General features: G+C 45.0%; 2 protein-coding genes across 5 annotated transcripts in view; one reads left to right on the top strand and one right to left on the bottom strand.

Moving 5' to 3' along the window:
* Positions 1 to 9,928, top strand: part of LOC109906567 (solute carrier family 2, facilitated glucose transporter member 4) — a 34,389-nt gene extending 24,461 nt beyond the window's left edge. The window contains exons 4-11 of the mRNA XM_020504319.2: positions 5,062 to 5,186; positions 5,382 to 5,497; positions 5,670 to 5,832; positions 6,023 to 6,210; positions 6,401 to 6,505; positions 7,625 to 7,726; positions 7,899 to 8,102; positions 8,309 to 9,928. Coding sequence (XP_020359908.1) covers positions 5,062 to 5,186; positions 5,382 to 5,497; positions 5,670 to 5,832; positions 6,023 to 6,210; positions 6,401 to 6,505; positions 7,625 to 7,726; positions 7,899 to 8,102; positions 8,309 to 8,527 — 1,222 coding nt within the window. The 3' untranslated portion in view covers positions 8,528 to 9,928. The remainder of the gene's footprint in view (positions 1 to 5,061; positions 5,187 to 5,381; positions 5,498 to 5,669; positions 5,833 to 6,022; positions 6,211 to 6,400; positions 6,506 to 7,624; positions 7,727 to 7,898; positions 8,103 to 8,308) is intronic.
* On the bottom strand, positions 9,927 to 14,882 carry LOC109906568 (Y-box-binding protein 2-A). 4 transcript variants are annotated; one of them, XM_031792143.1, is made up of 10 exons: positions 14,711 to 14,882; positions 13,437 to 13,500; positions 13,214 to 13,247; positions 12,899 to 12,988; positions 12,354 to 12,599; positions 11,888 to 11,970; positions 11,495 to 11,702; positions 11,242 to 11,400; positions 11,007 to 11,081; positions 9,927 to 10,494 (listed from the first exon to the last, which is right to left on the bottom strand). In XM_031792143.1, exons 1-9 carry the CDS (start codon positions 14,787 to 14,789, stop codon positions 11,025 to 11,027), a joined length of 1,020 nt encoding a protein of 339 aa, XP_031648003.1. In that variant the 5' UTR covers positions 14,790 to 14,882; the 3' UTR covers positions 9,927 to 10,494; positions 11,007 to 11,024. The 4 variants fall into 4 exon arrangements, with proteins under 4 accessions (XP_031648003.1, XP_031648000.1, XP_031648001.1 ...); XM_031792140.1 differs by having other exon boundaries at positions 12,354 to 12,620; positions 12,887 to 12,988; positions 14,711 to 14,873; XM_031792141.1 differs by having other exon boundaries at positions 12,354 to 12,620; positions 14,711 to 14,866.
* Positions 14,883 to 16,043: the final 1,161 nt, after the last annotated feature.

Here is a 16,043-nt window from a genome sequence, read left to right as displayed (position 1 = left end):
TGAGGATGAACCACTGTCTACAGACCCTGCTGCTGAGGATGAACCACTGTCTACAGACCCTGCTGCTGAGGATGAACCCCTGTCTACAGACCCTGCTGCTGAAGATGAACCACTGTCTACAGACCCTGCTGCTGAGGATGAACCACTGTCTACAGACCCTGCTACTGAGGATAAACCGCTGTCTACAGACCCTGCTGCTGAGGATGAACCACTGTCTACAGACCCTGCTGCGGAGGATGAACCACTGTCTACAGACCCTGCTACTGAGGATGAACCACTGTCTACAGACCCTGCTGCTGAGGATGAACCACTGTCTACAGACCCTGCTGCTGAGGATGAACCACTGTCTACAGACCCTGCTACTGAGGATGAACCACTGTCTACAGACCCTGCTGCTGAGGATGAACCACTGTCTACAGACCCTGCTGCGGAGGATGAACCACTGTCTACAGACCCTGCTGCTGAGGATGAACCACTGTCTACAGACCCTGCTGCTGAAGATGAACCACTGTCTACAGACCCTGCTGCGGAGGATGAACCACTGTCTACAGACCCTGCTGCTGAGGATAAACCCCTGTCTACAGACCCTGCTGCTGAGGATGAACCACTGTCTACAGACCCTGCTACTGAGGATGAACCACTGTCTACAGACCCTGCTACTGAGGATGAACCACTGTCTACAGACCCTGCTGCTGAGGATGAACCACTGTCTACAGACCCTGCTGCTGAGGATGAACCCCTGTCTACAGACCCTGCTGCTGAAGATGAACCACTGTCTACAGACCCTGCTGCTGAGGATGAACCACTGTCTACAGACCCTGCTACTGAGGATAAACCGCTGTCTACAGACCCTGCTGCTGAATATGAACCACTGTCTACAGACCCTACTGACTGGCCTTCAGTTCTCACTGACAGAATTCGGACACAACTAGTTTGCAGAGGACCAAGTGAGGTACCACCTAACTTTGCTTTCCCAAGGAATGAGAATGATAGAAGAAGTTGCCACCACCCGTATTTCAGGAAGACCTTGTTGAGTGTTGAAAAAATCCCTAGAAGTTAGTTGGTGTATTCTGAAAGAAACAATTGATAAGCACGTGATGGCACTTATGGAGGCTGAGAGGATGAGATGGAGAGAGGTGTTGACACATCTGACTGCTATTGTGCAGTCTCTGGCAATTAGAAATCTGGCACTAAGGGGACACACAGAAACACTGTACTCTCCATCAAATGGAAATATCCTCAAAGAGGTTGAACTGATGGCACAATTTGATCCAGTCATGAAAGAGAACCTTAACCGTGTCCAAAAAGGGACTTCAAGTCACACCACCTTGGCCACCAAATACAGAATGAACTACATTCATTTGTTGAGCAGCATTTCAATAATGGTGAGTGACATCAAGCTGTCAAAATTCTTCTCTATCATTCTAGATTGCACCTCAGATGTCAGCCACACTGAACAGTTGTCAGTTGTGATTAGAATTGTGTCCCTGAAGGAGGAGCCCCAGATAAAGGAACGTTTTACGGGAGTTTTGGAGGCAGAGGAGTCCACGGGCCAACGTTTGGCATCCCTGATTCTCAAAAGATTAGCTAAGAATTCATTTTGAGGACTGCAGAGGACAGTCTTATGATAATGGGGCCAACATGAGAGGCAAAAACAAAGGTACCCAAGCCAGACTCCTGGAAATGAATCCAAGAGCTCTATTTGTGCCATGTGGAGCTCACACATTGAACCTGGTTGTGGCTGATGCTGCTAAAAGTTCTGTCGATGCCACAGGTTACTTTGGCATCTTACACAAACAGACACCTTGTTCTCAGCCTCCACACAACGATGGGCCATCCTGAAAAAAACATGTGGACATCACTTTGAAGATGTGGACTGAGACAAGGTGGGAAAGTAAAGTTAAGAGTGTCGAGCCACTGAGGTATCAGGCAGCAGCGGTGAGAGAGGCACTGAGGTATCAGGCAGCAGCGGTGAGAGAGGCGAGGAATCAAACCAAAGACCCTGTAATAAAGATTGAGGCCCAGTCCTTGTCAGAGGAGGTGGGATCATACCGCTTCAGCATCTGTACAGTGGCATGGTATGACATCTTGAGCCAGATCCAACATGTGAGCAAGCTGATGCCGTCTCCCAGTGTGCATGTGGATGTTGCAGTCAGTCGTCTCAGAAAGACAGAGAGAGGTCTCAGCAACTACAGAGCATCAGGCTTTATGACTGCACAAACTTCAGCCAAGGATATTTGCGAGGGTATGAATGTAGAGGCAGAAAAGAATGAGGTCCACAAACCGTCACTTTTCATACGAATCATTTGATAAGCCTTTGAGTGATACCTTGAAGAAGATGGATGTGACATTTTTCAATGTCGTTATGGACAGCCCTTCGGGAAAAATTGTACACGTTGGAAAATGTGGGAGAGAAGTTTGGAGTGCTGTCAACCTTCCAAAGTTTCTCAAATGAGGAGCTGACAGAACAATGTGAGGCCCTTAGTATGACACTGCACTATAAAGAACACTCAGACTTGGATGGCAGAGAGCTTGCACAGGAACTGAAGAACTCGCCTGACTTTCCATCGAAGACCATGACCCTGCTTGAGCTGCTGATATTTATACACGATAGGGAGCTCTCAGAAATGTATCCAAATTTGTGGACCGCTTTCGGAATTGGTCTTACTCTTCCATTGACCGTAGCTGAAGCAGAGAGGAGCTTTTCAAAGCTGAAGCTCATCAAATCCTACCTGAGGTCCACCATGTCACAGGAACGCCTTAGTGGCCTTGCTGTCATCAGTATTAACCATGCAATTGCTGGGAATATTTCTTATGACAATGTAATTGATGACTTTGCATCAAGGAAGGCAAGAAAGGTAAGGGTTTAGATGGCAGTTGTGCAAGTTGTGTGTTTCTTGTTTGAAGTGCAATACTGGAATAATCAGGTTATCTTCTTTACAAGTGTGTTACTCTATTTGTGTATTTATGTGATATAGGATTTGTGCAATTTCAATTTATTTGTGTGTTTTTTGTTAGCAATAGTTCTCTCTCTTTCTCTCTTTCTCTCTCTTCTCTCTGAGAACCCGAGCCCTAGGACCATGCCTCAGGGCTACCTGGCCTGATGACTTCTTGCTGTCCCCAGTCCACCTGGTCGTGCTGCTGCTCCAGTTTCTACTGTTCTGCCTGTGACTATGGAACCCTGACCTGTTCACCGGACATGCTACCTTGTCCCAGACCTGCTGTTTTCGACTCTCTCTCTCTACCGCACCTGCTGTCTCTAACTCTGAATGATCGGCTATGAAAAGCCAACTGACATTTACTCCTGAGGTGCTGACCTGTTGCACCCTCTACAACCACTGCGATTATTATTATCTGACCCTGCTGGTCATCTATGAACGTTTGAACATCTTGGCCATGTACTGTTATAATCTCCACCCGGCACAGCCAGAAGAGGACTGGCCACCCCTCAGTGCCTGGTTCCTCTCTAGGTTTCTTCCTAGGTTCCTGCCTTTCTAGGGAGTTTTTCCTAGCCACCGTGCTTCCACATCTGCATTGCTTGCTGTTTGGGGTTTTAGGCTGGATTTCTGTATAGCACTTTGTGACATCGGCTGATGTAAAAAGGGCTTTATAAATACATTTGATTTATTGATTGATTGATAGTGTAATAATTTGATTCTCTTTGTATTTATACAATTTGTTTATATTTGTCTTCCTTACTTCTTTTTTATATTTACGAGTCTTCTTTTTTATATATTATTTTACATTTATATAGTTTTAAATGTTAGGATTATTTATTTGTGTTGTTTCAAATGTCGGAATAAAAATTACAGGTCGTGCAGAATGGTCAATTTTTTTGGCGGGGGGCGCTGAAGGGAGCCATACATACTAGAACCGCCAATGCGTATGCATTTAGATCTTCTTGAATGACTGTTTCGTGAGCAAATTAGAGCAGATGGTCTTAAACTATATAGCCTCTCTGTATTTTGTTTCAATCAATGCACATGCGGCCTAGCGGCGCGTGCTGTTGACCTTTTGCGCATTATATTTTTTTGTGGGGACTATTCTGCTAACCATCTTAAAATCTCATAAGAAACTAGTGGTGTTTTTGTGTCAGATCCAACATGGTTCCCTATAGATAGTTTCAGTTAGTTAGATCCCACATGGTTCCCTATAGATAGTGTCAGTCAGATCCAACATGATTCCCTATAGATAGTGTCAGTCAGTTAGATCCCACATGGTTCCCTATAGATAGTGTCAGTCACTCCCTATAGATAGTGTCAGTCACTCCCTATAGATAGTGTCAGTCAGTTAGATCCCACATGATTCCCTATAGATAGTGTCAGTCACTCCCTATAGATAGTCAGTCACTCCCTATAGATAGTGTCAGTCAGATCCAACATGATTCTCTATAGATAGTGTCAGAATAACCCATTCATAAACGGCAAAAAAGGCAGTCAAAAAATGTATCATAAGGTTTTGAAGTGTCTGTCTTATATCTAGGAGATCTTATATCTAAGATATAAGAACTCCCTCCATACTTCCATTCAATTGTATGGGTCCCTTCAAACGAGTCCCGTGACACTTGTGGGGGATGTAGAGCAAAATGGAGAACACAATCGTGTTCGTGCGAGTCTCATATTAGTTTTGTAGGCCAAAGTGTTCGGGAGAAGACCGATTTTCGGTTTGTCTCATCATGGTCTGACAAACACCGCTTTGTCTCAGCCACTTTCCACCGCTGTCGTGGAAGGTCGACAGGCGGATGCGGTGGGTTGAGACGCAGTACGTGCTAAATCTGTTAGCTCCAGTTTAAATTGACGGATTTTGATGGGGATTTAATTATTAGGTTACTTAGATTGACGCACGGGTGACTCTTAAGGAGTGACAATAGCTGTTCCTTGTAGAAACAAAATATTTTCCTTATGACAATTTGTAACAGTGTCTGTTTTGTGGTGTAAGTCTGCCATCTAGAGGATACATTATAGAACAGTCGAAGGCCTATAAACCACAATTATAAAGTGTTTCTGTAAACTATGACTACTAATAATATTAAAACGTATTTATTCCTTTGTACTCTGTCAGGAGGAAAGCCATGCTCATAAACAACTTGTTTGCCTTCATCGGAGGAGGTTTGATGGGCATGGCCAAAATCAGCCGGTCCTTTGAGATGATGATCCTGGGACGCTTCGTCATCGGTGCATACTGTGGTGAGCACTCATCCTGTAGACTTAAATGATACTTTTCAGTGGTGCAGTAGATAGCCTATATTATTTTCTATGAATAGTACTGAAACTCCAATAACCGGTGAAATAGTTCATAGGAATCACTCGCTGCTCATTTTTTTTGTCTCCAGACCTTGGCATACCAGTTTCTGAACCTTAGCCTAATGATCTTTCCTCCAGGGTTGGCATCAGGGCTAGTGCCCATGTATGTGGGCGAGATAGCGCCTACAAGTCTGCGAGGTGCTTTGGGCACGCTCCACCAGTTGGCGATCGTCACAGGGATTCTCATAGCACAGGTACAGAAGCTGAGCTTGAACAATGTTTTAACAACATGACAGTGAATCTTGTTTGTTCTACACAATATATTACTATCTGAACCTGCATTAATGATCTCTCTCTCTCATTCACGCTCTCTGTCCTATCTTCATCACTCTTCTCTTTCCTTTCCTCTCTCTCTTTCGTCCCTAGGTCCTAGGTCTGGAGTCTTTGCTGGGCAGTGAGGAGTTGTGGCCAGTGCTGGTGGGTGTGACCGTTCTGCCCACTGTCCTGCAGATGGTGCTGCTGCCCTTCTGCCCCGAGAGCCCCCGCTTTCTCTACATCATCCGCTGCCAGGAGCACCACGCCAAGAGCGGTGAGGATCACGACCGGCCACGTCCCAACACTTTCTAGTGGCCTCCTTTCCTCCCTTATCTCCTTTCCTATTTTTGATTGATTGGAGAGGACTACAAGTAGATCAGGAGCAGGGATTGAATTACAAACACACCCCAAAACCCATCCGAAGTTCTCCGCTCAGCGTGACTCTCATTCCCACTCTTCACCAGGCTTGAGGAGGCTGACCGGGAGGCAGGAGGTGGGGGATATGCTAGCGGAGATGAAGGAGGAGAAGAGGAGGATGGACATGGAGAGGAAGGTGTCCATCGCAGAGCTCTTCCGCTCCCCCATGTACCGGCAGCCCATCATCATCGCCATCCTGCTGCAGCTCTCACAACAGCTCTCTGGGGTCAACGCTGTGAGTACTAGAGAGGGCAGGGGAGTGCAGTAGGTGTGTGTATCACCTGATGATGAGTATTTTCAAATACATTCTATATCTGGAGTCCTTAGATTTCATCAAACAGTGAAAGAATGACAAAGAAACACAATTACATTGCTTCAAGCTTGACCCCATTCCATGACCAACCATCCTCTTATCTTCTCTCCAGATCTTCTACTACTCCACCAGTATTTTCCAGAAGGCAGGGGTCCAGAGCCCCGTCTACGCCACTATAGGAGCCGGCGTGGTCAACTGTGCCTTCACCGTGGTCTCGGTACACAAGCAGGCCCTGTTTCCAGGCACCTCCATTACTGTTTAACACGTACACCTTTATCACTGAACAAACAAGATAACGTAGTGGGTCGACCCAACCTTAATCTCGTTCCCAGACACTCCCGCTCACATGCGCAGAGTCTAGTGAACCAACAATTCAAACTTGGCCTTCCTGAGCCAATACAGAACGGAAGAAACTCCCAACTTAATCTACCAATTAATCATCTCCCAGAACACCTTGCCCCTTCTCTGTACATGTCTTGTGCAACTCTGTTTACGGTGCCACGCCTCGCAGTCTTGTGATTCACTAAAATGAAATGATGATAAATACCTTACTTAGTAAGGTCACTCTAGGAATTCTATAGATCACTCCCACTAAGGCCAACTTTAAATCGTTGATGTCCCAGGTTTATATGCGCTGTGGGATGAGGTTATCCCAACCTAGGGCTCTATTCAATCCATACCGTGGAAGTTACAGTTACAAAGTTGGGTATATTTAAAGGTCAATGTTCACACGTTAGTCTGCATTCACGATAAACACTGCATATTTCGGCTCAATCCGAAATTACCTTTACATTTATATTGTACCATCTGTAACGCTTCAGATATAATAGAGCCTTTAGTCTTTCTGCCTTCATCCAAAAAGGTCAGATTTGTTGATTAATTTATTGATTGTCTTGGCTGGGTTGAGGGTTGACCTTTGATTTTAAAAATGAAAACACCTCTTTAAATCATCAGCTTCACTTTTATGTTTTCATTCTGTAGAGAAAGCTCCCACTTACAATAGTCTTTATCCATGACCAAACCAGACTGGAGAATGCCTTAGACCAGTGGTTCGCAAACCTCTCCTCGGGGACCCCAGACATTTCACAATTTTGTTGTAGCCCTGAACTAGCTCATCTGATTAACCAATTCAAGGTCTTGATGATTAGTTAACAAGTCGAATCAGGTGCAAGAAACATGGAACGGCTGGGGGTCCCAGAGTAGAGGTTTGAGACAAACGCCAGTTGGAAAGGTTCGGTCAGAATCATCTGCTAAGTTTTGTCTCAATTAGAAATGAGTGAACATGATTCAGGCCTGTTGTTACCTGTTTGTCATCTTGCTCTCGTCCAATCAACAGCTCTTCCTGGTGGAGAGGACTGGCCGCCGGACGCTACACATGCTGGGGCTGTCCGGAATGTGCGGCTGTGCTATTGTCATGACGATAGCTCTTGCCTTATTGGTCAGTCCTTAATGAATAGCAACAAACTCATTAGCCCATTCACGGAATCATGTACCCATAGAAATAAAATACTAGAAGGGGCGCCCCATTCAAAACAGAGGCCAAAATGGGTGGTATGGCTATTTCTATTCATGTACCTCTGGCTGAACCATCACCACCTTTCCCTTGGCAGGACAGTGTTCCCTGGATGAGCTACATCAGCATGCTGGCAATCTTTGGCTTCGTGGCCTTCTTTGAGGTGGGGCCTGGCCCCATCCCCTGGTTCTTTGTGGCTGAGCTCTTCTCCCAAGGCCCCAGGCCCGCTGCGATGGCCGTGGCCGGATTCTCCAACTGGACGGCCAACTTCATTATTGGCTTTGGCTTCCAGTATCTCGCTGTAAGTGATCCCTTTGTGTGTTTTTTTTTCTTTTGACCAGGAACCTTCATTTAGGACTTTAGTATTGGTTTTAATGATAGGCGAAGCTGATATACTCTGGATTGGATGGTGTCTGAAAGACATGGACTGATGAGTAAATGTCTTCTCAATGATACACTAATGAATATATGCCCCCCTCCCCCTCTCTCCTTCCTCCCGCTCCACAGGAGCTTTGTGGGCCTTATGTCTTCCTCATCTTTGCAGTGCTCCTTGTCTTCTTCCTCATCTTCACCTTCTTCCGGGTGCCGGAGACACGGGGCAAGACGTTCGACCAGATCTCCGCCTCCTTCAGCCAGCACCCACCCGCCATGATGGACCTGGACATGGAGCTGGGCAAGCGGAGTACAGAGCTGGACTACCTCGGGGGGGAGGGAAGCCTTGACTAATGGGGTCCCATGGGGGAACTGGGGAGGGCAGGCTGAGGAGGCCAGACAGACTCTTGGTTAGGCAGGAAAACTCAGAGGGCTACAACTGGGTACTAAGGGGTGGGTTTGGGCCTAATTCAAACATCCTTTGAGTTGTGTCTAAGCATATCGAGCAAGGTTAGCGTGTGGGTCAAGGGTTAGGGAGGTGGAATGGATTTGGAACTGGGCCCGTAGTTGGGAAATGGAGCTTGAGGGAGATATGTTGACAGGAATGGGTTGCTCGAGGAAAAGGCTGTGCAACATTAAAGCATTGCACCAACTTAACATACCCCAGAAAGGGTGGCGGGTGAGTGATTTTTATTACCAGGGCAACCCATAATGGGTGATAGAGGGGATGATCAGGAACAATAATAAGGTTCCTGAACTTTGAGGCATTACCCCCGCCTGGGTGTACATATGCTGATGGGGGATGGAGATTTGATTGAGACTGCGCACAGATGTTCTATGGAGAGAGGGGCTTGGAGGTATTCCTGCACTTTATATACAAAAATGTCAGCAGTTTTCAGATTGATAGTTGGTTACAATAACAGCTAGTGTGGAAACCCATGTACATTTTTAGTGAGCAAAGCTATGTGTGTGGCATTGAGTGATTTATTTCCGAGTTACTGTAAGTTTGTCTCAGTGGGCTAACCAGTCTACCGCTAGCAACCCACTTCCCATTTGGAAGTGTCCCTAAACTTGATTTCACAAGATTGACATCTTTAACATGACTCATTGCACAGCCTACAGAGAAGTTACTTTTAAAGAGCGCAAATGTATTTAGTACTTAAATGTATATAGCGTGCTGGTTTGAGTGAAAAAAACAAAATGGTACAAGGGTCTTCAAATACTCAAACTTTACCCACTCCAATATGAGTATGTCTTTGGTTTCTATGGGGCTGTGCACAATATTAGTTGATTTGGTTGGTTTGACTGCTACTGCATCAGCAATCTGTCCCTGAACTACAACACATGTGCTGTCTTCTGTACGTACTGGTTGTGATTGTACAGTTGTCTTTGAAGATTTGTATTGAACACAGAGAATCTGTCATTTATATGAAGTGTGAATATTGATAAAGTATCCTGTATGGTTTGTATGACAATTGTTCCCATTTCAAACATGAGCATGTTGATGCCCCAACATTTCAGTGAGACTTTAGTTACTACCATCCCGAGAAAAGGGTCATATTGAATACAAATATACTGCAATTTAATGTTACAGCTTTTATCAAGTGTCTGATGCTACGTTTTCAGATTCTACTGGAGTTGGAATTTAAGAATTACTTACTCTGGTTTTCTCCCACTAAAATGAGATTCAAGGCAGACATGTTTTACATTTCCTGGACTGTGTATTGTGGACATTAAAGACATGACTGCATTGTGGTTTTTGCAAACATTTATCGACATTTAGATACTGACATTGCACATAATCCCCTCCAAAAGAAAAGCACATACAAAAATAAGTAGAACAAAAACGTATTTTTTTTTTTAAACCAACCCCCGGCCTTGATTTTCCAAATAGGGTGTGGGCTGCAGCATGTTAGAAACTAGGGGGGTGGCAAGGTTATCGTCGCAACTCCTGGACCACTACCCTCACACACGCTTCGCTTTCCACATCATCGAACTTAAAAGAGCGGCTGGGTCCTCTACTGCTCATGCCCATTCTCAGTCAATTAAAGTAAACTAGCTGGGGGTTTGTGGAGTAACTGGGCATCCAAGCAGATTTTTAAATACTTTCTTTCCTCTAGATCTTTCTAGGCGTATTTTAACATTTATGAATACACGCAACTCCCTCTCTCCCATCCTTCTCCCATATGCAGTGTCTAGCTAGACAAGTCAGGGGGGGGGGGGGGCAGTAAGATGGGACAGGGGGGGTGGATTGGAGAGTAGTGCACAGTGGTGGGTGTGGTGAGAGGGGCTCGGTCCCCCAGCTAACCCTCCCTAGGAACCTAAAGAGAGCGACAGGGGGAGAGAGACAGATGGGCAGAGAAGATAAGGGGAGAAAGGCAGGTACGTGAAAAAAAGACAGGCAGGGGGCAAAGACCGACAGAGGACAAGGGGAGAGAGACATTTACACTTAAACCAATAGAACACAATTAATGCCAAGAATTAAGACTTCTAACAGGCAGTGGGCCCCACAGGGTTTCAGCCTTCAATTGGCGACCAATTTACACCTGCAATATAGGTGGGCTTTCATTGAACACAAACATCCCAAAAATATAAAGTCATAAGGAAAAGCATTTTTAACACCCGGTTACACATTCGGACCGCAGATGCTGACCATCCTTCAGAAGACTCGTGCACTTCCTCTGAAAACCCATACGTTGAAAAAGTACCTAAATATCACATACTAGTGACAACAGCTACGAGATAGCCGCGTCGCAGTTTCGGTAGTAATGCAAGAAGCGCAACCCTCCACCCAAACCCTTAAAGGCTGCGCCAGTTTAGAGCGGGGTCCCACCTCTTGTCTAGGGTCACGTTACACAGTCTCATCATGGGCGTCATTCTGTGTCTGCGGGACTGTCGTGGCAGGTGGCTGAAAAAAAAGGACCCTTTTGTAAAAAACTGTTGGAACATAACTAAGTCAATATTAATATAATGACTACATGCAAGAATACCTACAGTAAAATAGCCAAGTTAAGACCAGTTAGTAAAAGCAAGAGGGAGTATTGAATAGACGTCAGGGTGCCTCTTACCTCTGGTGATTTGGGGGAGGATTTGGGGGAGGACTTGGGGGACATTTTGGGGGACATTTTGGGGGAGCCTTTAGGGGAGGATTTGGGGTCGGCTGGCTTGGCTGTCTGAAGGGGAGTGCTAGGTTCCGAGGCTAGCTTTTCAGGCTTCTCTGTCCCATCCTAAGATATGAACAGAGGGGAAACTTAGCAACATAATATTGTTATTGTATTATTTTGTATTGCAACATGACATAGGAAGCACTGAGCCGCTCACTTTAGAGACAGAGTTAGACTCTGAGTTCCTCTGCCTGCGGCGGCTGAACTGTCGGCGGGGCTTTTGGCCGTCTTCGTTGGCCTGCTCCCGGTTTGTCTGCTGGCCCTCCTGGGCCTCCTTCACCACCTCCTGCCCTTCTGCTACCTGGCCCTTTGAGGTGGCAGCACCCGCCTGAACCTCCCCGGGAGGTGGGCGAGGACGGAATGGCCTGAGAAGGTTAGATAGCATGGGACAAAGTCAAATTTACAGCCAAATAGGCCACAACTACTCCATCAAGTCTTGGAATAATAGCCTATGGGCTAAAAAGTCATTCACAAACTGCCAAGATCTATTGACATGAGAACATCCCAAATACATAAAAAAGCCTACACAAAAATGCCATATCAGTCTCACCTGCGGTACTGGGTCCTAAACCTGCGCGGTGGAGGCCTCTGCTGGTCGCCTTCTGCGCCTCCCTCCTGTTCACCTGGCTCGCCCTGGGGAGAGAACAGACCACACAACACTTCAGGAGGGAAAACAGATTACACAACTGATATGCACAGGTGGGAGAGCCAATCCTCAACTACGCCTCCATTTGCAAACATTTAGGAATGGAAAAGTCTAAAAGGAACCCTTGGGACATCCCAACTGACTTCACCCCATTGAAGTTTAAATTTAAAAGAGTTAAGGTAAGGGTAGGGTTTAGGGTGGGGACATCCATTTAGGAACTGTACAGGCGGAAGCAACTTCCTGGAAACAGTGGCAGTAAATTCCATTCACCATTTTACTTTGTTGGTCTTTTTTCCTCTTCAAATAAGTCAAAATGGAGAACGGACTTTAAACATGTGGGGTTGCAGCTTTTTATCCATCTACTCATCACCTCTTGCCCTTCCTGTCTGGGTCGGCGGGGCCTGCGCCGGCGCGGTGGGGGCCTGTCTCCGGGCCGCTCTCCGTCGTGCTCTCCTCCGTGCTCCGAAGTGGGGCCTGAGGTGCCGTCGCCCTTCTCGTCACCGGGCCTGGGGCTGCGAGAGGACAAACGCCGGCGGAAACGGCGTTTGGTGGGCGCGTACCGACTGCCTTTAACGGGAACACCACCAGGCCCTGTCACGTTGGCTGCCTCCGAGCCCTGAGAGGGGGAGAGAGAGAGCTTGTAGGAGAGATATTTAAAACAATGATTTGCAATTCAAACAGTTTGAGTGACTCAAATGAAAGGGATAGTTCACACCAAAAAGCTAATATTTGCAATTAATTTGAAAAGTAACAAACGCATAAGGCAGCAGCTACACAATGGCCTGAAACTGAAATTGGCATAGGACTGTGTAAAAAGCACAAAAAGATCTTAAAGTTTTATTTTGGGCTGAACTATCCTTAAGACTTGTTAATACGGTGGGTGAAAAAAAAGATGGTCCTTACAGGTTTGCCTACCTTGGCGGCCTCGACCACGTCAAACTCTACCACCTCCCCATCCCCAACACTGCGAAGGAACTTCCTGGGGTTGTTCTTCTTGATGGCAGTCTAAAAAGATGGATTGGATGTGATACAGGGTTGTATTCACTAGGCACCAAACAGAATATAACATTCTAAAACGGGGATGAACTGCCTGAACTTGTCCAACAAGAAACCCTTGTTTTCATTTCACATTGTAAAACGTTTTGCTAAGATACACACTAATGAATGCAACCCAGTGGTATGAAGCAGCAGGTGCTCTTTGCGACTCTGACTTTATCTTGCTGGGCTTACCTGATGAACAAAGACATCCTCTTTGGTGTCGTTTCTGGGGGGGGGGGGGGACAATGATCAGTTATGACAAATCCAAAATGATCAAGCCATAGCCATGTTAACATGTCATACCAGTACTACAGAGCGTATGAATTGTGTCAAATTAAATGCTAATTAGTGTACTTTTCAATTTCACATCTGACAGCCACATTACACAACCACATTCTAGCACATAGCAGGGTACCTGTTGATAAAGCCATATCCGTTGCGCACGTTGAACCATTTCACGGTGCCTTGGACTGCGGTGGCTGCAACAACAGCTTGATTAAACACCGTCTCAAACATCAAAGTCAAGTCAAAAGAAAGACTCAATGATTGTGAAGCTGCATGTGAGGTGTTGAAAGGGAACGTCTACCATACGACCTAATACATTTCTCCCTCATCGCAACTTTAATCAACCAAAACGGTTCAAGCTAGGCTGCAGGACATGCCGTGATTGTGCCAATCATTAACAATACTTGACTAGAAACCTACTGACTATGTCAAGTGGGACAAGTTGTGCTTACTGTGCAGAGTTGTGGTGTTACCATTTTAACATTGTAGAGAGTTGATGAAGTGCCTACATTAACGTACCAAGTAACTTTGTTGATGTAACAAATCAATGGCAACTGACACCTCAATTTGAACATTTAACGGAAACTTGTCAAATAATTTACACCAATGCGCACTGAACATTTAATGAAAGCCCAGTTCACTTGTCAATGCTTGATCGTCACGTTAACATTTTGACCTCAATGGTCAATGGTGGTGAAATCAGACGTCAATCGCTGATCAAGATGACGTTCACCTGTGAACAAACTCCCTCCCCCTTGGAACACGTGACATTTGATGAGGTGAAATTAGGGTCATATTGTGACACCATTAGCCTACATTCAACCACGTTCATACTCGACAACTCAAAATGTCGGTTTAAGTAATTAATCTTGATAACGCGTGTGCATCTAAACAGCCCGGCACACTACCAACCGCACAAACCTACGAGGGGTCAGTTTAGCAAATGTCCTACTTTTAGTCTCACAATTAAAATATATGCTCTTGTTGAACAATATATTTGTATCAACATTAATGTCCGTCTTAAAATGGAGTAAGCATTTAATAAAATGATATTCAGCCAAGTCCTTGCGTAAAACATGGAGGCACGTGGAACATGAAACGAAACGCCAAAAACTGCTTAGTATCAGCACAACTTGACCTGGGTGTACAATGTTCGCTACTCCCATAGATTAACTTCCAAGAGTTACAAAACCGACAGGAGTCACTGAAACATACGCACTTTCTAACCACCCAATCTGTAGCCCTACAGACATATTTTAAGCAATGATTTGAGGCACAGCCATGTTCTGGCTTTAGTCCGTGGCCATGACGCATAGGTAAATCCACAAATTTATAACGCTCACAAATTATGCTAACTTTTGTCAAGGAAGATATTTTTGTCACTAGTAATTCCACTTCACTTACCTATAATTTTTCTCTCCGGTTGTGGCTGTTCTTCCACCGGAGCCGACGGTGGGGCGCTCTGCGCTTCTGCGTCGGTCATACTCTCACGGATACACGTTTACAACAATATCCCCCTCTCCAAACTTCGCTCTGGCCGCCACCGCAAACTTTTTATCCCGACAACCTCCCGGGATCCACAATGTTAACCGCGCCCTCATTGGTTTCATAGTAGCCAATCCAGGAACCTCATTAGCTCAGCAAGGAAGCCATTTGGAAGGGCGTAGGCCGCAAAAAAAGACAGGTTTAAAATAAAAGCAGGTAGAGTAGAACAAATGATAGCGCGCAGAGCGGAGCGACTAGATTGTAAAGAGACTAGACAGGTGATAACCTGAATGAGGTGTTATGAGTGGTGGAAACAGTACTCACAAGTCATACTTGAGTAAAAGTAAACATACTTTAATAGAAAATGACTCAAGTAAAAGTGAAAGTCACCCAGTAAAATACTACTTGAATAAAAGTCTCAAAGTATTTGGTTTTAAATATATTTAAGTATCACTATTAAATGGAATTGCTAACATGTACTTAAGTATAAAAAGTAAAAGTATTAATAATTTCAAATTCTTTATATTTTGAAAACCCGACAGCACAATTTTCTAGTTTTTTAATTGTTTTTACGGATAGCCAGGGGTACACTACAACGCTGACAATAATTTACTAACAAAGCATGTGTTTAGTGAATCCGCCAGATCAGAGGCAGTAGGGGTGACCAGGGATGTTCTCTTAATAAGTGTGTGAATTGGACCATTTTCCTTTCAAAATGTAACAAGTACTTTTGGGTGTCAGGAGTAAAAAGTACATTATTTTCCTTTCAGAATGTAGTGAAGTAAAAGTTGTCAAAATATAAATAGTAAGTCAAATACAGATACCCCAAAAAATGACGTAAGTAGTGCTTTGAAGTATTTTTTACTTAAGTACTTTAAACCACTGGGTGTTATGCATGTAGCCTCTCGTGGCTGTGTTGACCAGAGGGGATAGCCTATATGATTGATAAAGTATTCTGAAATTGTCAATAGCATGCCATTGTCAAAAGTGTAATTCATGTGTGCTGGTCTATCATAATGGGTTACTATGCCTACTAAGTGTTACCCTCTCCTATGAGAAAATGGCTTCTATTTCTTTAAATGCAACAATTATGTACAAAGTCGGCTTGTCTAATTACTACTTAGGCGTACTTTAATTGGTCAGTCAATAAAGCTAAATAGCCCCACATCCTGCTTGTCTCGTCTGTTGCTACAGGCCATACTACAGGCCCACTCCCCTGTGTGCACCTGTCTCTCTGTTGCGGATATTTCAG

Source organism: Oncorhynchus kisutch, linkage group LG16 (genome assembly GCF_002021735.2).
Source record: "Oncorhynchus kisutch isolate 150728-3 linkage group LG16, Okis_V2, whole genome shotgun sequence".
Classification (NCBI taxonomy): domain Eukaryota; kingdom Metazoa; phylum Chordata; class Actinopteri; order Salmoniformes; family Salmonidae; genus Oncorhynchus; species Oncorhynchus kisutch.
The sequence above is the reverse complement of the archived record's forward strand: the minus strand, read 5'-3'. Positions and strand labels throughout refer to the sequence as shown.